The 22433-nt window shown below is 39.9% G+C and overlaps 1 protein-coding gene across 1 annotated transcript in view; it reads right to left on the bottom strand.

The window, feature by feature from the left end:
* LOC132403954 (cilia- and flagella-associated protein 54-like) overlaps positions 1–22433 on the bottom strand; it is a 460583-nt gene that overhangs the window by 393411 nt on the left and 44739 nt on the right. The window contains exons 9-10 of the mRNA XM_059987831.1: positions 11512–11710; positions 1729–1824 (exon numbers count right to left, since the gene is read on the bottom strand). Of these exons, the coding sequence (XP_059843814.1) occupies positions 1729–1824; positions 11512–11710 (295 nt within the window). The remainder of the gene's footprint in view (positions 1–1728; positions 1825–11511; positions 11711–22433) is intronic.

Genomic DNA, 22433 nt, shown 5'->3' with positions numbered 1-22433 from the left:
GCAAGACTGAACAGGACCTAATCATGGGATAAAGCAATAACCATCAAAAGCAAGTTTTGTAATCAGGTCAGCCAAGGATACAGGAAAGGGAAGGGAAATATATTCAGTTAAACTACATTTATTTCAATGCAGGAGGGTTACCAGGTAAATTGGACAAATTCAGAGCATGGATTGCCTCTGGGGACTATGATGCTATAGTCATAACAGAAACATGACTGGTGAAAGGCAGGCCTGGCAGCTCCAACATTCCACAATACAGATGCTACAGGTGTGACGCAGATACAGGTAAGCAAGAGGGAGTGTAGCCTTTTTGATGAGGGAGTGTTGCCTTTTTGATATGGGAGGATGCAATATCAGCTTAGAGATGATATTCTTAGGGCCATATGAGGGTAGTGTCCTCTGCTTATCTCCGTCCATATGTCCAGTCAGGCCCTATGAGGCTAGTGGCCTCGGCTTATCTCCATCTACATGGCAAGTCAGGCCATATGAGGCTAGTGTCCACAAAACAAAACAAAACAAAACAAAAGGGAAGGGCCACTCTAGTGGGGCTGTTTTATAGACACACCCCAGAAGTCAGCAGGAACTTGAGGAACAGGTGTGTAGAGAACTTGTTCATAGTTCTAAGAGTAACAGAGTTGTATTAGCAGAGATTTTAATACTGGCCCACAGAGTATTAAGGGCCTGGATAGTGTGGTTTTTGTGAAAATGCATCCACGACAGTTCCCTGAGCCAATGTATAGAGGGGCCTACTTGGGAGAGTGCCAACTTAGTGAATAAGGTTGGATAAATAACTGAAGCTGAACTCAGGAAGCACCTTCGCTCCAATGATAGTAATTCTGTTAGTTTGATAGTGATGGAAAAGCAGAACACAGGTGCACAGGTTAGGATCCTAAACTGGAGCATGGCTAATTTGGGGGAAATTGGGAAGGATCTATTAGAGATTGACTGAAAGAGCTTATTTGAAGGGAAAGGAATGAATGGAAAGTGGGAGGCTTTTAAGATCACAGGTTCCTCAAGCAGCATGTTCCTGTTACAATGGCAAGTTTAGGGCACCCTGACTGACGAGAGATATAGATGCTCACATCAATAAAAATAATTTAAAAACATGCATTGGGCTGAGGAAGTCAGGGATGAGTGAACCTCTTGATGACTGTAAAACTCTAAGTCATTGGTAAAGCCAGAAATAAAATACCGGATAGAGTGTCAGAAACACTGTTATAGGAAAGATGTGGTTAAACTGGGAAAAATGCAGAAAATATTTATCAGCATGTTGCTAGGACTAGAAAACCTGAGTTAGAAGAAGTTGGCCAAGCTAGGTCTTTATTCCTTCGAACATAGGAAAATGGAAGCAACCTAGTGGCATAAATAAGGAGGTTTTATTTTCCCTGGGTCAGAGAATCCAAAGCAAAGGACCATAGGTTTAGGGTGAAGGGTAAAGATTTAAAAAGGACCTGGGAGTCAACTATCATACAGAGGGTGCTGAGTATATGGAGTGAGAAATCAGAGGAAGTGGGAGTCACATTAGTACCATTAAAGAAAAGCTTGGACAGGCACGTGGAAGGATGTGGGCTGAACACAGTGAATTGGGATTAGCTAGATGATTGGCATTGACTCATTTGGTTGCAGAGGCTGTAACCGTGCTGTGTAGCTCTGTGAATCTGAGCGTCTTTCTCTCCCCAAATTCTTTGGTCATACAGAGAAGGATAACAAATTCAGAATGTGCCTCACCATTAGCTGCAAGCTCCATGAGGGAACTTGTTGGCTTTAATCCACCAACTGGATCAATACAAGCAGCGGAACTGAGATGAGTATTACCACCACCACCTACAACAAAGCACATTTCAGTATATTTATCATCATAACAGTAGTTGTATATATTGCACACTTGAGTATTCATTGTAATGATTAATTCCCAATACAATCAGGCCCATCAAAATTAGTACCATCTGAGGAACTTACAGCTTTTTCACGTGGTGTGATCAGTGCAGTTTGCAAACCTCACATGACAGTATAGTTCACATATGCATTTTAAAGCATACTAAATAAACCACTTTTCAGTAAATTAACATTGGCAATTAAACAACTGATGCTGTGCTGACATCAGGGCTCTAATTCTTCGGGAAGACTGATACACAATCGTTAGTTTCTCCTAATTTGAAACATGCAGACTTGAGATTACTGTGAGAGCTTGAATTCTGCTGGCCAAAGTTGATTCTTTGCAGGCAAAGGAGTTAATACTATTGTCCATTACAATTGTTAGAAAAAAATTCCACATAGAATTTCTTGCTTTGTTCAACAGTAAGTATAAAATTAATCTGGAAAAATTCAAAATAAAAGTTTTTCCTGCAGATACCTCTTAAGAAAATTTTATTGGCATTTAGATTTGAATTGTTTTATTATTATCACATGCACCAAGATATGGTGAGAAAAACTTGACTTGCATACTGTTCAAATCATTACACAGTGCATTGAGGTAGAACAAGGCAAAAAAAATAACAATGCAGAATAATGTGTAACAGCTACAGAGAAAGTGTAGTGCAAGTAAACAATAAAATGCAAGATCGTAACAGAGTCGCTCGTAAGGTCAAGAGTCTATTTTATCGTACTAGGAGACTATTTAATAATCTTATAACAGTGGAGATGACACTGTCCTTATTAAAAATGGACACTCTATTTTGTAAACATAGCTATCTATGTTTTTTCCCCATTCATCATTATCCAAACCGCAACATTTTGAAGCTCCCCACAATAACACAAGCTGGCTGCTGAAAGACTGGCGCTTTCAGAGGCATGTGCAGAACACTGATAATGAGCACTTGACTTGGGAAGTCAAACTTCCAATTGTTGCATTCTTTCAAGAAAGTGATTATCTCAGAAAGTTAGCTGTGATGTACAGCTAGCTTTGTTTATGCAGCAAGCTTTCTCCTATGTTGAAAGAGAAAGTATGGCATACTGGGAGAGAACAAGGCTTTCAAAATCTTCAGAAGATGTCTGTGATGCACCATCAATAACTCTCTGAGACGTGAGGCGAGATATCGGCTTTTATTGACTGGAAGAAAGAACAAGCAGCAATTGACCACCATGATACATCCTGGAGACTGAGAGGCAGGGCTCAGGCCCCAATCGCCTTTATACCGGGGTCTGTGGGAGGAGCCACAGGAGCAGTCAGTGGGGGGGGGGGGGGGGGCGTGTCCAGACAGGTATATATAGTTCACCACAGTCACAGTCTACAAGACAGATCACAATCATATATTTCCCTATCAACCACGGCAACCACTTGCATGCAATAAATTAGAATCATATTAGTGGTAAAACAGTTGCCACCTCCTAACAGAAACATAAAAATGTAGAAAACCTACAGCACAATACAGGCACTTCAGCCCACAAAGCAGTGCCGAACATGTCCTTACCTTAGAAATTACCTAGGGTTACTCATAGCCCTCTATTTTTCTAAACTCCATGTACCTATCCAGGAGTCACTTAAAAGACCCAATCGTATCCGCCTCCACCACTGTCGCCAGTGGCCTATTCCATGCATTCACCACTCTCTGTGTAAAAAAAACTTACCCTTGACATCTCTGTACCTACTTCCGAGCACCTTAAAACTGTGCCCTCTCGTGCTAGCCATTTCAGCCCTGGGAAAAAGCCTCTGACTATCCACACGATCAATGCCTCTCATCATGTTGTATACCTCTATCAGGTCACCTTTCATCCTCCATCGCTCCAAGGAGAAAAGGCTGAGTTCACTCAACCTATTCTCATAAGGTATGCTCCCCAAATCAGGCAACATCCTTCTAAATTTCCTCTATGGTTTCTACATCCTTCCTGTAGTGAGGCAACCAGAACTGAGCACAGTACTCTAAGTGGGGTCTGACCAGAGTCTTATAGAGCTGCAACATTACCTTTGAGCTCTTAAACTCAATCTCATGATTGATGAAGGCCAATGCACCGTATGCCTTCTTAACCACAGAGTCAATCTGCGCAGCAGCTTTGAGTGTCCTATGGACTCAGGCCCCAAGATCTCTCTGATCCTCCACACTGCCAAGAGTCTTACCATTAATACTATATACTGCCATCATATTTGACCTACCAAAATTAACCACCTCACACTTATCCAGATTGAACTCTATCTGCCACTTCACAGCCCAGTTTTGCATCTTATCAATATTCTGCTGTAACCTCTGACAGCCCTCCACACTATCCACAACACCCCCAACCTTTCTGTCATCACCAAATTTACTAACCCATCCCTTTACTTCCTCATCCAGGTCACTTATAAAACTCATGAAGAGTAGGGGTCCCAGAACAGATTCCTGAGGCACACCACTGGTCACCGACCTCCACACAGAATATGACTCATCTACAACCACACTTTGACTTATGTGGGCAAGCCAATTCTGGATCCACAAAGCAATGCCCCTTTGTATCCAATGCCTACTTACTCTCTCAATAAGCCTTGCACGGGGTACCTTATTAAATGCCTTGCTGAAATTCATGTTACACTACATCTACTGCTCCAACTTTACCAATGTGTTTAGTCACTCCTCAAAAAATTCAATCAGGCTCGTAAGGCATGACCTGCCTTTGACAAAGCTATGCTAACTATTCCTAATCATATTATGCCTCTCCAATTGTTCATAAATCCTGCCTCTCAGGATCTTCTCCATCAACTTACCAACCACTGAGTTAAGACTCACTGGTCTATAATTCCCTGGACTAGCTCTATGCCCTTTCTTGAATAAAGGAACAACATCAGCAATCCACCAATCCTCCGGAACCTCTCCTGTTCCCGTTGATGATGCAAAGATCTTTGGCAGAAGCTCAGCAATCTCCTCCCTTGCCTCCCACAGTAGCCTGAGGTACATCTTGTCCAGTCCTGGTGACTTATCCAACTTGATGCTTTCCAAAAGATCCAGCACATCCCCTTTCTTAATATCTACATTTTCAAGCTTTTCTGTCCGCTATCAGTCATGCTTACAATCGCCAAGATCGTTTTCTGTAGTGAATATTGAAGCAAAGTACTCATTAAGTACCTCTGCTATCTCCTCTGGTTCCATACACGCTTTTCTACTGTTTCAATTGATTGGTCCTGTTCTCTGACATCTTAACCTCTTGCTCTTCACATAATTGTAGTATGCCTTGAGGTTTTCCTTAATCCTATTTTACATAGTTTTTTGAACCTTTCATAAGCTCTTCTCTTCTTCTTGACCAGATTTACAACAGTCTTTCTGCACCACGGTTCCTGTACCCTAGCATCCTTTCCCTCGCTCGTTCAAAAGTACCTATGCAGAACTCTACGCAAATATGCCCTGAACATTTGCCACATTTCTTCCGTACATTTCCCCTGAGAACATCTGTTTCCAATGTATGCTTCCAAGTTCCTACCTGATAGCCTCATATTTCCCCTTACTCCAATTAAACGCTTTCCTAACTTGTCTGTTCCTATTCCTCTCCAATGCTATGGTAAAAGAGATAGAATTGTGATCACCATCTCCAAAATGCTCTCCCACTGAGAAATCTGACACCTGACCAGATTCATTTCCCAATACCAGATTAGGTACAGCCTCTCCTCTTGTAGGCTTATCTACATATTGTGTCAAGAAACCTTCCTGAGCACACCTAACAAACTCCACCCCATCTAAACCGCCTGCTCTAGAGAGATGCCAATCGATATTTGGGAAATTAAAATCACCCACCACAACAATCATGTTATTTATTACACCTTTTCAGAATCTGTCTCCCTACCTGCTCCTCAATGTTCCTGTTACTATTGGGCGTTCTATAAAAAATACACCTTGTTGAGTTATTGACTCCTTCCCTGTTCCTATCTTCCACCCACAGAGACTCCATAGACAATCCCTCCATAACTTCCTCCTTTTCTGCAGCCATGACACTATCTCTGATCAAAAGTGCCATGCCCCCACCTCTTTTGCCTCCCTCCCTGTCCTTTCTGAAACATCTAAAGCCCAGCACTTGAAGTAACCATTCCTGCCACTGAGCCATCCAAGTCTCTGTAATGGCCACAACATCATAGCTCCAAGTACTGATCCATGTTCTAAGCTCATCCGCTTTGTTCATAATATTCCTTGCATTAAAATAGACATATCTCAAACCATCGGTCTGAGCACGCCCATTCTCTATCACCTGTCTATCCTCCCTCTCGCATTGTCTCCAAGCTTTCTCTATTTGTAAGCCAACCGCCTCTTCCCTCATCACTTCAGTTCGGTTCCCACCCCTCAGCAATTCTAGTTTAAACTCTCCCCAAAAGCATTTGCAAACCTGTCCTTTTGTACATCTGGCCCAAAAGAAGTCCCAATGATCCAGAAATCTGAATTCCTGCCTTCTGCTCCAATCCCTCAGCCACTCATTTATCCTCCACCTCATTCTATTCCTATACTCATCATCATCACATGGCACAGGCAATAATCACAAGATTACTAACTTTGTGGTCCTGCTTCTCAATTTCCTTCCTAAATCCCTGTAGTCTGTTTTCAGGACCTCCACCCTTTTCTTATCTATGTGATACCATGACCTCTGGCTGTTCTCCTTCCCACTTCAGGATATCGTGGACGTGATCAAAATCATCCTGGACCCTGGAAGGCAAACTACCATTCATGTTTCTTTCCTGCGTCCACAGAATCACCTGTCTGCCCCCCCCCCCTAACTATAGAGTCACTGCTGCCATAATAGTTGTAATGTAGTCGAGTGAGACATCTCTCTATTCCCACTGTTCCTTGATAGTGGTTTGCTCACACTGGAGATCAAGTTGCTGCTGACTGACCAGTTCTGATGGAATAAGGCTGAGACTCCATAATGGCACAAGGTCTTTAAATGGCCACATCCTGTGCCTTCATAAGAATAGACCCCTAAACACAGGAGCTCTCTCTAACAAACACAAACATTTTCCTTTGTGTAAGGTATGACTCCGAGGAAATTATTATTAGAGACAGCAAATGGATTTTAAAAAACAAAATATGACTTGCTGCTTATTCAGTCCAACTAAATACTATCTAGACCTTGATGCATACAAATATGGACTGCTCTATTTGGTGAGACTCTATGAATGGAAATAAATATGTGTATTCATCAGTGATCTTAGGATGGAAGTAAAGTTATTGATGAAGCATCTGAAGTTTTTGAGGAAGTCCTGCAACACTGTGGAGCTCTCTCTAACAACCACAACCATCTTCCTTTGTGTAAGGTATGACTCCGATCATTTTGGTGTTTTTCACTTGTTACGAACCCCGTAACTGGGTCATTTACCAGCAAAGATAGAGAGGTCCGTTGAAGTCTGATGATACTATTTTTAACAGTATTTATTAGTAAAAATACACAAAAATAATATCAATGCAAATATACAGATAATATATGTCATCAATACTAAATCTAAAAGTGCGGGTATAATAATAATCAATAAGAAATAAGCTCTATCGTTGTCTAGGGGATAATGTATTGTCCGATGGAAATATAAAGTTCACTGCAGTTCCACAAGCTGCCGTCTTTTGGTTTTCTCTGTGTAGTAGTTGTTGGAGAGAGAGAGAAATAGGAATAGAATGGGAACAGTTACCGCTACGGGTTTTTCCAACCTTCTTTTATGGTTTCGATCCGTCGGTGTCTCATTGTCGTGGCCATTCAAGTGTGACCTCTCCTTTAGCTAAACGGTTCTTCCATGGTGAGCTCGTCACCCAGAAAAGGGAGGACGCACACAAGCCCCCACCAGCTTTTGCTATAAAAAGCTGTCCCTGGATCTCTAGCGTTTCTCCTGGTGCATCTAAAGGGGTTGTTCCCCAGACCCCTCTTTTATCCTTACTCACGGGGTCTCAGATGTCAATCTGATTGGGATGATGCAATCCCTCAACCAGACCACTCTGGTTGTTCCCTGAGGGGTTTCAATGAATAGTACAGTACTCAATACACAATTCCGTCTCCAAGAGACAATGGCCGTTATCAGTGGTTCCGTTCCGCTGATGTCAGGACACATTCCAAACCTTGTGTATTCTGGATGTCTCTCTCTCATTTCCTGGGTCTCAGACCCGAAATAATAGCGATCTTGCGATTCTCAAAATGGAGGGGGCAACTTTGTACCCTTTGGCCCCTCAGAGTTGCTTCACATTCGTAACACACTTGATTCCCGTTGAACAGTATTATCAGAATTCCTTGATGCCAAATTCAATCAAGATTTGCCTATATATACATTGAGTGCTCACTCTCACTTTCACTCACCTTGGAACCTGGCTTTCTGGCCTGTATTTGCATCAAAGCTGCATTGAATTCTTAAAGCACGTAGTCTGAGCAAAACCTATATTAGGTTAAAAAAAAAAAGTGACTGATGGGAAAAAGTGATTGAATGAAAGTAAACTGACTAGCCAATAATCAAGCAAGTTTTTATTTGTCCAGTCTTCTTCTTTATGAACAGGATGCATATGGGTTTTTTTCCCACATCGTCAGGATTACAACAACAGCAATTGCAACTGTACAAGAAAGATCTTAGCTAGAAATTCGTTCAAAATTCAACCAACAGAATTGTTCTTGTTGCTTCTTGTGATCGCAAGACCCTGTGATCATTGATGATGTGGAATACTGTGCATCCAATTCACTGCTTCATTGGAAAGACTGACAGTGGGGCTGCCTTGATTGTTGCATGTTGTGGCCACCAGCAAAGGAGACGGAGGAGCTAGCTGTGTGTTTCTGGATTCTGCACTGGGTTGAGGGCTGGCCCTTCCTCTCATGCTACTCTCCAGTATTCACTCCTGGAAAGACAAGCTGGATTCACTTTGCATGTGTTTGCACTTGCATGAGATGAGAAACAGCTGTGGCTTGTTCTTGCGGTAACATGGCTCCAAGAAAACAATTATGCACCATCGGTCTGCAGGCCGTGACATTCAAAATTGGGCTAGATTATTATTTTTATATATTTTTGTAACTGTATGTTTTTAGCTATTATAATTATATGTGCCTTTGGCTGTGTGCGACTGTTGGTACTGTGCTTTGCAATTGGCCCAAGAGGTACACCATTTCGTGCGTATGGTCAAATGACAATAAAATTTGAACTTGAACTTGACATCAATGCAGTCCTGGGTGATCCATGCATATGAAAATATGAACTGTTTTCTGAATATTCATCATTTTACAGTTTAAGGTAGCATATTTCAGTGCAGAGTTTAAAAAGATTACGTTGGCATGCAGTATGCCATACTTCCTGGGATACCACTCTTGAAGGTCAACTCTGCTTCCATCTCCTACAAAATGCCCCAGATAGCAATAACTCCTGGTACAAAGGACTTCATACCCATTGTTTTTACTGTCTATAACAATATCAAATCTGTGAATTTGGGCTCATTCCTTTCCATCTCTGATCCCTGTAGCTAATGTTTTCTGCTGAAGTGCATGTAAGGGTTCCCTACAATACCACAAAGTTCCATTGCATGAGTTGTATAGGACATGCTACCCATCAAGAAATCTGCACTTGGGATTATGTTTCAAAATGCCATGTTTAAAAGTAGCACTTTAAATATCCATTTCCACAGCAATTATCTTTCTTATGGAATTCCATGGAATTTATAAGATTAAAACCCATTAGTATTAAAGGATGATAACAAAAGGAAATGCTGGAATTATTCTGAAGATGAAGCAGTAACTCGTAAAAGAGAAATAGAATTAAATGTTGCTCTTAGCCTGGAAGTTCACTTCTATTTCTTTTCACTAATACTGCCAGACCTGCTGAGTATCTCCAGTGTTTTCAGTTTTTATATTAGATTTCCAGCAAATGCAATAATTTCCTTAACTGCAGTTGGACCAACAATTGAAGTATCAAGCTGTAGTAGTATCACCTTAGCAGTTAACAATCAAGTCTCAAAAGGAAGGTTGTGGATTCAAGCCAACATACAAACCATCCAATGAAGAATTGAAAGAGTTATCTTTCAGATCAGAACTTAAATCTACATTATCAAGTGTATCCCTTTACACAGTTTTAATGCAGGACAAGGAAATTATCAAACTTCCCATTTATTCTACAAACAATATCATAGAAGAAAAAAAACAAAATTATTTGATCTTTAACACAGTGAGAGCCCCAACTGCAGCAATATAAAAATTAGGCATCATTTTTTCTCATGTTACAACAGCAACTATTTTTCAAAAATACTTCTTTTCCTATAATCCACATCAGGATCTGTTAAGAATGATATACAAGATTTAATACAATCACAAGTTATTCTCTCTTACATTCAAATTCAAGCTTTTTAAACATTAACAAACAATAATTAATTGTTAATTTTTTAAACAATAATTGTGAACCAACAAATTTAAAGACAGGGTAAAACCTTAGCAAAACTTGCTTCTGTCCCTACTAAATCCATGCCCAACATTTCCCTGAAAGCCATTACTTCAAGTCCTGGCAACATCCTCGTAAAATCTCTCCTACACTTTCTAATGTAAAGACATCCTTCCTACAACAGGGTGATTAAAACTAAAGACAATATTCCAAATGTGGCCTCACCAACATCTTATACAACTGCAACATTTCACCCCAACTTCTATACTCAGTATCCTGACCGATGAAGGCCAGTGTACTGAAGGCTTTTTCACCACACTGTGTGTGATGCCACTTTTGGGAAACTATCTATTTGTACTTCTAGGTTCCTCAATTCTACAATTCTCTCCAAATCATACCATTCAATGTGGAAGACCTACTCTTGTTTGGCTTCCCTAAATCCAACACTTCATCTTTATCTGGATTAAATTCCATTTGACATTTCTCAGCCCACTTATCCAGCTGATCAAAATCCCACTAATTCTTTATAACCTTATTCACTGTCTATGGTTCCACCTGTTTTGGGTCATATACAAACTTACTAATCATGCCCTGTATATTCTCAAAATCTATTCTTAAATCTCACTGGTTTCTCCTTCATCTTCTCTGCCAAAGCTATTTCATTTCTCTTTTTTGCCCTCCTGATTTCCTTCTTAAATATAGTCCTACATTCCTTCCAGGGATTTATTTGAGCCCAGCTGCCTATACCCGACTCATTCTTCCTTCCATTTCCTGACCAAAGCTTCAATATCTCTTAACATCCAGGATTCCATACTCCTGCATCCCTGCTCTTCACTCTAACAGGACTATTCAGACCATGACCTCTTGTTATTTCACTTTTAAAAAGTGGCTGATAGCAAGATACTTGCATTCCAAAATGCCAGAGTAAGTCCCAGTAACAGTTAAGGGTAATTGGGCAAAATGGTAGCCAATCACAACTGAATTACAAGCAAATCAGAGCTGTTCTACTGAGAGGGAACCCCATATAACAAGACTTTTGGTCTGAACATGCATCAACTAGGAGCACTTCAAAAGGTTTAGTAAGGACAAAAGGAGAACAGCTTGCTCCATGTGATTCATCCATTATAAATGGGACAGCTTTTATGTTACAGTTCAGTCCTTCTTAATGAAAAGTATAAGTAGAGGAAGTCTAGAATGTTACAAGTTAAGAAGTGTAAAAAAAGTGTAGAATATCACACCTGAAATGAGTAGCAAGCCTGCCAGGAAAAGTTCCATTGTCACATCAAGTACCTCCTGCTCAGCTGGAACAGGAGGCTTAGTTTGCAGAACACGACGATTACCACCTGACAAAGCTTCTGAAATAGCAAGAAACTGGGCTGCACTGCCATTAAACATTTCCACCAACAAAAATTCTGTGGCATTATGTGGCCAGGGTTGCTGTAGAAAATGAAAGAAGAACCATTAGTCCAGAAGAAAACAACATAATAAAAACACCAACATAAATTGTTTCTTTCATTCATAGGGCTAAGAAATATTTGCCTGGTGAACTATCAAGTTTGTAGGTGAACATCTAAATAGTTCAGAATGTAGTACAGAAACAATCTTGGGTTCTGTCCAATCTATTCATTTGCAATAGCACCTTACTACACCACTTTCATGTTTCACTGGTCTATCTTCTCCGATCTCAATGACCCTCATATCCTTACAGAGCTGCCTTTAGCAATCTTTATGCCCTGGAGGAACCCTTGAAATGATTTTCAGGTCTCAGAGAACCCCTGTGTAAAAGTGATTATATCTACGGCTCATGATATGCCAGCGGGATCAGTAAGTTGTAGATATAATAATCCAAAAATAATTGTCAGAGAATGAATTTTTAGCCAGCCTGTCTTGAAAAAAGAACAGGTAGTTAGGCTTAGCTTACCTTTCTTAAAATTAATCTCTTTCTTTCCCTTTTATAAATTTTTAAAACTCATAAGGAAAACATAATAAATTACTGTTAAATAACTTGCTTAAGCCAAAATGGCATTTAATTTTTCTAAAGGGAGGCTTGGCATATTTAATTTAAAGGTTGTAAATTGATTTACATTATGAAAATTATTGACAATGTTAAGCAGTGTGTTGTGACAATGCCAGAATTTTGTTTTACAAGAGAAACGAATCTCTAATAGAGCCAACCATTGATGGGGCACCATCAGTACAGATGCCAACACATTTCCTCCAAGACAAACCTTTTGTTTCCAGATATGAAAAAACATTAAATATATCTTGGCCTTTGCTTGTTTTGAGCAGCTCTTTGCAACAGAAAAAAATTATTGAATTTCACCATCATTTAGAAATCTTACAAATGCTATGACATATCATTTATTGGTGAAATCTATTGGTTCATCAACTTAGATAGAGAAGCTGTTGTTTTTCAATTTATCATAGCAAACTTCTTCAGCATCACATGACATGTCATCAACACGTCAACTTATTGTACTGTTTCAGAGTGAAACATTTTCAATTTCTCATACAACATCTTGTCCTAGCATTTTACATGCTGGCATCATTAGGTTCTCACCAACAGTGTGACTTTTCCTTTTCGGGGCAATAACTTCTGCTACTAAATAACTTGCTTCCTGACCTTGTTACTGTGACTTTATTAATAAAAACTTTACTGTTTGTTTCAAGATTTCAATAGTCATTTAAAATAATCAGCACTTTTACGTGTCATTTGGCTGTGATTTGTAATTATAAGCGTCTTTTCCATTTTGCTAGAGTCATTGCTGTATTTGTAAGTTGTTTGTCATAGACTAAGCACAATGGAATGGAACAACTTGGATAAGTAGCTTTCATTATAAACATGGACATTTTTGTGTTTGTTTTTGCATAATAAGAACAACATAATGAATAACTATGAAGGCAGAGCTTAGGAGGGATAATGGTGCCTAACTGCAACTTCTTTGCTTGCATCTTCGGAAACAGCTCTATTTCCATCTTTAATACCTTTATTTTTCCCTTCCAGGGTTCTTTTGAAGACCCTGACCGGGAGTTACATGCAGGCTTCGGTTCTTTGCGAGAATGGAACCCGTTCTCAGGGTTCTACAACCAGCCGGTATTCAACATGCTAAGGGTTTGGCCTGAGAGTCTCAATCATGTTGGAAGTCTGAGATCTCGGGGCTCTGGAGACAGGCAGACCAAGGGTTGGTGTCATGCAGGAGACTTGTGTATCATTGGGGAGGCCGGAAAATCTTTCGCTATGGGCCCGAAGACCTGAAGTCTTTGCAATCTTTGGAAAGAAACAGAGCTCAAAAAAGGGACAAAACAGACTTTTAACATCAGAAACCAGTGGGTTGTTGTTATGTCTTCTGCTCGCTGTGAAAATGGGAGACATCTCCCTCTCCCTTACCTGGGAGAAAGAGAACCTGCGGTTTGTCAAATGTCAGATGAAATGCGAAGCCTTTGGGGTAATTTTGGTCTGTGTCTTTGCTGATTGCTTAGCACACACTTGGGCTCAGTGATGGTACCAAAGCACATTTTTTTTGCTGGTGGGGGGAGGGGGATCATTGCTCGCTGCTGCTTACATGCAGTGGGAGACTTTGGGGTTCTCACATTTAACTGTTGTTCATTCTTTGGGCACAAAAAGCATTTCAGGATGTATATTGTATACATTTCTCTGACATTAAATTCAACCTTTGAACTAAATGAGAAAACCTCAAGAAACATAAAAACTTCACAGGACAATTCATTTCTAACCTACATAATCCACCTTTTGCAATGTTTATAAGAGCAAAACAGCAGGCATGTAAAAATTCCTTCTTTAGAATGAAAATTTCCCTCCAATTTTCTACTACAGTGGTAGATTGTTCACTCCCATAACTCACTTGGCAGCATGTAAGGGGAAGTTCGGGGAGATAATTCGGGAGAAAGAGACTGACGTCACAGTCCAAGCTGAGCAAGTCTATTCAATGTTCAGAAAATGCACTTCACGCTGTCATCAGCCTACTGTACTCCCTTCTATTTAATACAGCACTCACCAATTATCAGAAGCCTCCCCTATCTTGCATCAAAAACTGAGAATGGACTCAACCAAATAAGCACAGTCCTGCAGTGCACTGCCATACAGAGCTGAGATTGCTAACACAGCTGCCACTATGGCAAGTGCTAGCATCATTAGCATCACCAATGTGCAAAGTTCAAAGAACAATGTTTATTTCTTTTATCACGATCTTTCACGGAACCCTGAGCAACCTGTCATGGAACCCCAGTTGAGAAATCCTGCTATACATTAAAGTGACTGGAGAGGGTTTTAAGCTGGCTTGGCAGGGAAAGAAGGGGGAGTGGCAAAATCCATGTGGAAGATGGTAGTTGATCAAGTCAGAATCAGGTTTAATATCACCTGCATATATCGTAAAATTCGCTTAGTTAGTAGCAGCAATACATGACCATTTAGAAAAAAATATATATGTATGTATATTAAGTAATTAAATTAAAACTAGTGCAATAACAGAAATAATATTTAAAAAGTGCAGTAGTATTCATGGGTTCAATATCCATTTAGGAATCAAATGGCAGAAAGGAAGAACCTGTTGCTGAATCATTGAGTGTGTGCCTTCAGGTTTCTGTACCTCCTCCTGATGGTAACAATGAGAAGAAGGAACATCCTGGGTGATGGAGGTCCTTAATGATGGACATTGAACTCATGAACACAACCTCACTTTTTTAAATATTTCTGGTTTTGCACAAGTTTTAATCTATTCAATATACATATATTGTAATTGATTTACTTATTTATTTTTTCTTCTTCTATATCATGTATTCCATTGAACTGCTGCTGCTAAGTTAACAAATTTCATGACAGATGCTGGTGATAATAAACCTGATTCTGATTCTTTCTGAGGTACCACTCCTTGACAATGTCTTGGATACTTATATTGGTATTACAGTGGAGTAAAGGGAATTACAGAGCATGAGAGAGGAGTTAGCCAGAATTAATTTAAAAAGAACACTGGTAGAGATGATAGCAGAACAGAAATGTCTGGAATTTCCAGAAGTAATTCGGAAGGCAAGACATATATACGTCCCAAAGAGGAAGAAGTATTCTAAAGGAAAAATGACAAAGCCATGGCTAACAAGAGAAGTCAAAGCCAACATAAAAGCCAAAGAGAGAGCTTATAATAGAGCAAAAATTAGTGGGAAATTAGAGGATTGGGAAGCTTTTAAAGCCCAGCAGAAAGCAAATAAAAAAGTCATTAAGAAGGTAAAGATTAAATATAAAAGAAAGCTAGTCATTAATACTAAAGAGGATACCAAAAGTTTCTTCAGATACCTAAAGTGTGAAAGAGAGGTGAGAGTGGGTATTGGACCACTGGAAAATGATGCTGGAGACATAGTAATGGAGGACATTGAAATAGTGGAAGAACTGAATATGTATTTTGCATCAATCTTCATGGCAGAAAACACTAGCATTATTGTGGAAGTTCCAGGTGTCAGGGATTATGAAGTGTTCGAAGTTACCAAAACTAGACATAAGGTTCTTGGGAAACTGAAAGGTCTGAAGGTAGGTAAGTCACCTGGACCAGACAGTGTACACCCTACTTTTCTGAAAGAGGTGGCTGAAGAGATCATGGAGGCATTAGTAATGATCTTTTAAGAATCAGTCAACTCTGGAATAGTTCCAGAAAACTGGAAAATTGCAAATGTCATTCCACTCTTCAAGAAAGGAGACAGACAGAAGGAAACTATAATGCCATAGTCAACATGCTTTTCTCAAGGGAAATTTTTGCCTTTACAAATCTATTGGAATCTTTGAAGAAATAACAAGCAGGATAGACAATGGAGAATTAGCTGATATTGTGTACTTTCAGAAGGTGTTTGACAAGATGCCACACATGAGGCTGCTTAACAAGCTACAAGCCTATGGCATTACAGGAAAGAGTCTAGCATGGATAAAGCAGTGGCTGATTGGCCAGAGGCAAATAGTGAGAACAAAGGGAGCCTTTTATGGATGGTTGCCAGTGACTAGTGGTGTTCCACAAGGGTCTGTATTGAGACCGATTCATTTTACATTGCATGTTAATAACTTGGATGATGGAATTGATGGCTTTGTTGCAAAGTCTGCAGATGATATGAAGGTAGGTGAATTGGCAAGTAGTTTTAAGGAAGTAGAGAGGCTACAGAAGGACTTAGACATTAGGAGAATGGGCAAAGAAATGGCGGATGGAACACACTGTTGGGAAGTGTATGGTCATGCACTTTGATAGAAGAAATGAAATGTTGACTATTTTCTAAATGAAGAGAAAATACAAAAAAAATGTGAGGTGCAAAAAACTTTGGAGTCCTTGTGCAGGATTCCCTAAAGGTTAATTTGCAGGTTGAGTCTGTGGTGAGGAAGGCAAATGCAATGTTAGTATTCATTTCAAGAGGACTAGAATATAAAAGCAAGGATGTAATGTTGGGACTTTATAAAGCAACAGTGTGTCCTCACTCCTATATTTTATGGTCGAATGGGCTACTACAGAGGCTAGTACTAAAGGTGGAATGGACTAATTTTACAACTTTCTGTAATTTCTTTTGATCCTGTGCAGTAGTGACACAACCACCCCCTCCCCCAATATCACACTGTGATCTACCTGTCAAAATATTCTCCTCAGTACATCTGTAGAAATGTAAATGTTAAGGTGACGAACCAAATCCCCTCAAACTCTTCATGAAATATAGTCACTGTCTTGCTTTCTTTATAGCTGCATTGATACGTTGGGAACAGGTTAGATTGTCAGAGATCCTGACACCCAGGAACTTGAAATTGCTCACTCTCTCCACTTCTGATCCCTCTATGAGGACAGATTTATGTTCCCTCATCATACCCTTTCTGAAGTCCACAATCAGCTCTTTGGACTACTGACATTGAGTTGAAGGTTGTTGCTGTGACACCACTCAATTAGCTCATATATCTCATTCCTGTTCGTCCTCTCATCTCCATCTGAAATTCTACCAACAATGGTTGTATCATCAGCAAATTTATAGATGGTGTTTGAGCTATCAAACAGTCATGGAAAAAGAGAGAGTAGAGAGGTGGGCTAAGTACACATGCCTGAGGTGCACCAGTGTTGATCATCAGAGAGGCGGAGATATTATTACCAATCGCAAGGTTGTGGTCTTCTGGTTAGGAAGTCAAGGACCCCAATTGCAGAAGGAGGTACAGAGACCCAGATTTTGTAGCTGGTCAATTAGCACTGTGGGAATGATGGTGTTAAATGTTGAGCTATTGTCAATGAACAGCATCCTGCTATAGGTGTTTGTATTGTCTTGGTGATCTAGGGCCGTGTGAAGAGCCATTGAGATTATGTCTGCTATTGATCTATTGTGGCGATAGGCAGATTACAGTGGGCCCAGGTCCTTGCTGAGGCAGGAGGTGATTCAAGCCTCTCAAAGCATTTCATCACTGTAGATATGAGTGCTACTGGAAGATGGTCATAGAATCAAATGAGACTTAAAGAACCAAAGATTAAGGACGTAAAGAATATTTTGTCAGTTTAATTGCCAATATTTTAATGAAAGAAGATTAAGAAATAGAAACAAATGAAAAGAACAGATAAACAGGTAAGAGTAGGACACAGAAGCCACTTTTGCAATGTAGCAACTCAGAGCCTGTTCACAATATCAATTGGCAGGATAGGTGAGCATAAACTGACAAAAGCAATTCAATCCAGGTAAATGTGAGGTAATGCATCAGGCGAAAGCAAATAAAGCATAATAATTGGTCAAACATTATTTGGTGTAGACAAATGGAAGGATGTTTGAGCATATGCCCACAGATCCCTGAAGAGAGACAAGATAAATGCCAAGAGGAGGTTTCCGCTCCTATGAGAGTCCAGAACAAATGAGCTTGGCCTCAGATTAAGGGGACATCCATTGAAGACCAAGAAAGAATACAAAGTTCAAAATAAATTTATTTTCTAAGTATATATCTGTCACCATATATAATCCTAAGATTTCTTTTCTTGCGGATGTACACAGTATATCCGAGAAACACAATAGATTCAATGAAAGACTAATTCAGGATGGTCAAACAACCAATGTACATTAGACAACAAATACAAAATATAAAAATAAATAAGCAACAAATATTGAGAACGTGAGGTGAGAGTCCTTGAAAGTGAGTCCATGGGTTGTGGGAATAGATCAGTGATGGGGCAAGTTAAGCTGAATGAAATTATCCCCTCTGATTCAAAAGCCTGATGGTTGAGGGGTATTAAGTGTTTCTGAACCTGGTGGTGTGGGTCCTGAAGCTGCTGTACTTTCCTCCTGATAGTAGCAGCAAGAAGAGAATGTGACTTGGGTGAAGGGGGTACTTCATGACGCATGCTGCTTTCCTGCAACAGCACTCCATGTAGGTGCGGTCAAAGGCGGGGAGTGCTTCACCTACGATGGACTATATGCACTACTTTTTGTAGGATTTTCTAGATTATGTAGAATATCTTCTCTCGGAAGATATGAATCTTTGGAATTTGTGGCAGAGTTCCTATGTATATTTAAGGCCAAGACTGACAGATTTCTAATCAATAATAGAATCAAGTTGGATCTGCAGAAAGCTGCTTTTGCAAGATCCAATTTAATAGGAGAGCAGGCTCTGTTCAGTCCTGCTCTGCCATTTAGTAGGATCTTAGCATATCCACATTCTTCTTGTGTTCTCATGATCTAGCAAATAGTTATGATGCTTAAAAAGGCTATAGAAGTTTATTGGTTAGGGTATAATATGCAAGGACAAGACGGCACACAAAACATTCATTGTGCAAGTGAAAGATCTATATACAGTCAAAATAAGACCAGGATCAGGTTTATTATCACTGACATATGAAATTTATTGACCTGTATAGTGCAATACACAAGTTACTATTAATTGCAATAGGAATATATAAAAAATAAATAAATATTGCAAAAAGAGAGTAAAACGGTGAGGTAGTGTGAATGGGTGCACTGACCATTCATAAATCTGATGGTGGAGGAAAAGAAGATATTCCTAAATTGTTAAGTGTGCGTCTCACCGATGGTAGTAATGAGTAGAGGACTTATCCTGGGTGGTGATGGTTGTTAATGATTGATACCACCTTTTTGAGGCATTGCCTTTTGAGCATGTCCTCCATGCTGGAGGCTAGTGCCCATTATGGAGCTGACTGAATCTACAAGCCTCTGCAGCCTTTTCCAATCCTATGCACTGGTCCCTCCATACCTGTCAGTGATGCATCCAGTCAGAATGCTCTCCATGGTACATCTGCAGAAATTTGCTAGAATGCTTGGTGACATACCAAATCTCCTCAAACTCTGAATAGCCTTCTTTACAATTGTATCAGTATGTTGGGTACTGGATACATCTTATAAAATGTTGACACCCAGGAACTTGAAGCTTCTCACCCTTTCCACTGCTGACCCCTCAATGGTTACAACTGTGTGTTGTACTTGGTCTTACTGACATTGAATGCAAGGTTGTTGTATCACCACTCAATCAGCCAATTTATTTCACTCTGAGTGAAGTTGTTCCTCTTAAACATTTCACCTTTCACTGTTAACCCATGATCTCTAATTCTAGTCTCACCCAACCTCAGTGGAAAAAGCCTATTTGTATTTACTCTAACTACACCACTCATAATTTTGCATACCTCTATCAAATCTTCCTTCATTCTCCTACACTCCTGGGAATAAAGTCCTAACCTATTCAACCTCATACCTGGCAACATCTGTGTAAATTTTCTCTGTATTCTTTCAATCTTATTGATACCTTTCCTGCAGTTAAGTGATCAGACTGCACACACTATTCCAAATTAGACCTAACCAGCGCTTTACATAATTTCAACATAACATCCCAACTCCTGTACTCAGTACTTTGATCTATAAAGGCCAGTGTGCCAAAGGCTCTCTTTAGGACCCTATCTACCTACGACAGAACTTTCAAGGAATTAGGGATCTGTATTCTCACATCCCTCTTTTCTACAGCACTCTTCAGTGCTTTACTGCTCATTGTGTAACTCCTATGCTACTTTGTTCTCCAAAAGTGCAGCACCTCACACTTGCCTGCATTAAATTCAAACCGTCTTTACTCAACCCATTTTTGCATCTGGTTCAGATCCTGCTGCAAGTTTTGATAGCCTTCTTTACTGTCCACTACATTTCCTATCTTTGTGTCATCCACAAACTTGCTGATCCAGTTTACCAAATTATCATCCATATGATTAATATACACTCAGTGGCCACTTTATTAGGTACTTTTGGACACCTGCTTGCTAATACAAATATCTAATCAACCAGTCATGTGGCAGCAATGCAATACATAAAAGCAAGTCAATATGGTCAAGAAGTTCAGTTGCTGTTCAGACCAAACATCAGAATGGGGAAGAAATGTGATCTCAGTGACTTTGACCATGGAATGATTGTTGGTGCCAAACGGGGTGGTTTAAGTATCTTAGAAATTGATTATCTCCTAGGATTTTCACACAACAATCTCTAGAGTGTACAAAGCATGGTGCAAAAAATAAAGAGAACATCCAATGAATGGCAGTTCTGTAGGCAAAACACCTTGTTAATGAAAGGTCAGAGAAAAATGGCCTGACTGGTTCAAGCTTACAGGAAGGTGACATAATCCTCAAATAACCACATGTTACAACAAGGCTGTATCAAAGAGCATCTCTGAACACATAACAGATCAAGCAGAATGTTGTACATTCAGAGATGCTCTTCAGAGTGGATGGGCTACAGCAGCAGAATTCTATGAACATGCACTCAGAGGCCACGTTAACAACAGGAGGTACCTAATAAAGTGGCCAATGAGTACGCAGTAGCTGACAAGCAACAGCATATCCAGCAACAATCTCTAACACTGCATTAGTCGCGGCCTTCAGTCAAAGAGGCAACCACCCTCACTGGCTTTTCCCATGAAGCCAATGTCAAATCCAATTTACTACCTCATCCAGAATGCCAAGCGACTGAACCTTCTTGACCCTCCTCCCATGTGGACCTTATCAAGTGCCTTGCTGAAGTCCATGTAGACAACTTCCACTGCTTTTTCTTCATCAACTTTCCTAGCACCTTCCTTGAAAAACTCCAAAAGATTGGTTAAATATGACCTACCACACACAAGGCCATGTTGACTATCCCTAATCAGTCCCTGTCTATCCAAATACTTGCACTCAGTGGCCACTTTATACCTTCTATGCCTAATAAGTGGCCACTCACTGGATGTTCCTGGTCCTCTGCTGTTGAAGCCCATCCACTTTAAGATTTGCCACAATGTGCATTTAGAGATACTCTTTCACAGACCTCTGTTGTAAATCGTATTTATTTGAGTTACTGTTGCCTTGAACCAGTCTGCCCATTCTCCTCAGATCTCTCTCATTAACAAGACATTGTCACTCACAGAACTGCCACTCACCGGATGTTTTTCTGTTTTTCACACCATAAACTCTAGATACTGATGTGCAAGAAAATACCAGAGCATCAGTCGTTACAGCAAGAGATTTCACACTGAGTCAGGTTTTAATGTTAAAACCACTATCTTTGTTAGTACCTACTTACAATATAGCAACTTGATGAAATAAATGAAAGTTAACAGTGTTATGCATGTATATGAGTAACTATCAAGATTAGGAATAGTTATTAAAGTCTTAGGATGGCAAATTATTAAGATTCAGTAATCCACGGAATAAATGATGGAGAGAGATTTTTGTAACCCACATTGTAGTGGAGAGAGAAGTACGAAGTATTCCACAAGTTCCACGTCAGGTAAACAAAGTAATAGCCGCCCAAGATCTTGTCCATGGAATCCGTCCGTATCCACATACAGATTATCACCAAAAGCGACCTGTCACAGGAATATCGTCTTTGAATGGTTACAACACAACATAACCAGGCAAGGGTTACACCAGTGGTCCCAAAGGATATTCCAAAATCCATTCCTATAGATTATACAAAGTGACAGTCACGCATTCGCTGTATCCAGTAACGTCGATTAATCCAATCTTTTGGGTAATGGGAAAGCCTTAGACTTCACCCATTCTGTAGCAAACTTGCCAGGCAGTTCGTCATTCCAAGTCTTGCGAAGACTGTGAGAGTAACTTGTTTTCTTTTTTTTCTTTTCTCTCTCTCTCTCTCTCTCTATCTCTATGACAGCCTATGACTGATGTCATAG

This window comes from Hypanus sabinus, chromosome 13, assembly GCF_030144855.1.
Source record: "Hypanus sabinus isolate sHypSab1 chromosome 13, sHypSab1.hap1, whole genome shotgun sequence".
NCBI classification, from domain to species: Eukaryota; Metazoa; Chordata; class Chondrichthyes; order Myliobatiformes; family Dasyatidae; genus Hypanus; species Hypanus sabinus.
The sequence above is the reverse complement of the archived record's forward strand: the minus strand, read 5'-3'. Positions and strand labels throughout refer to the sequence as shown.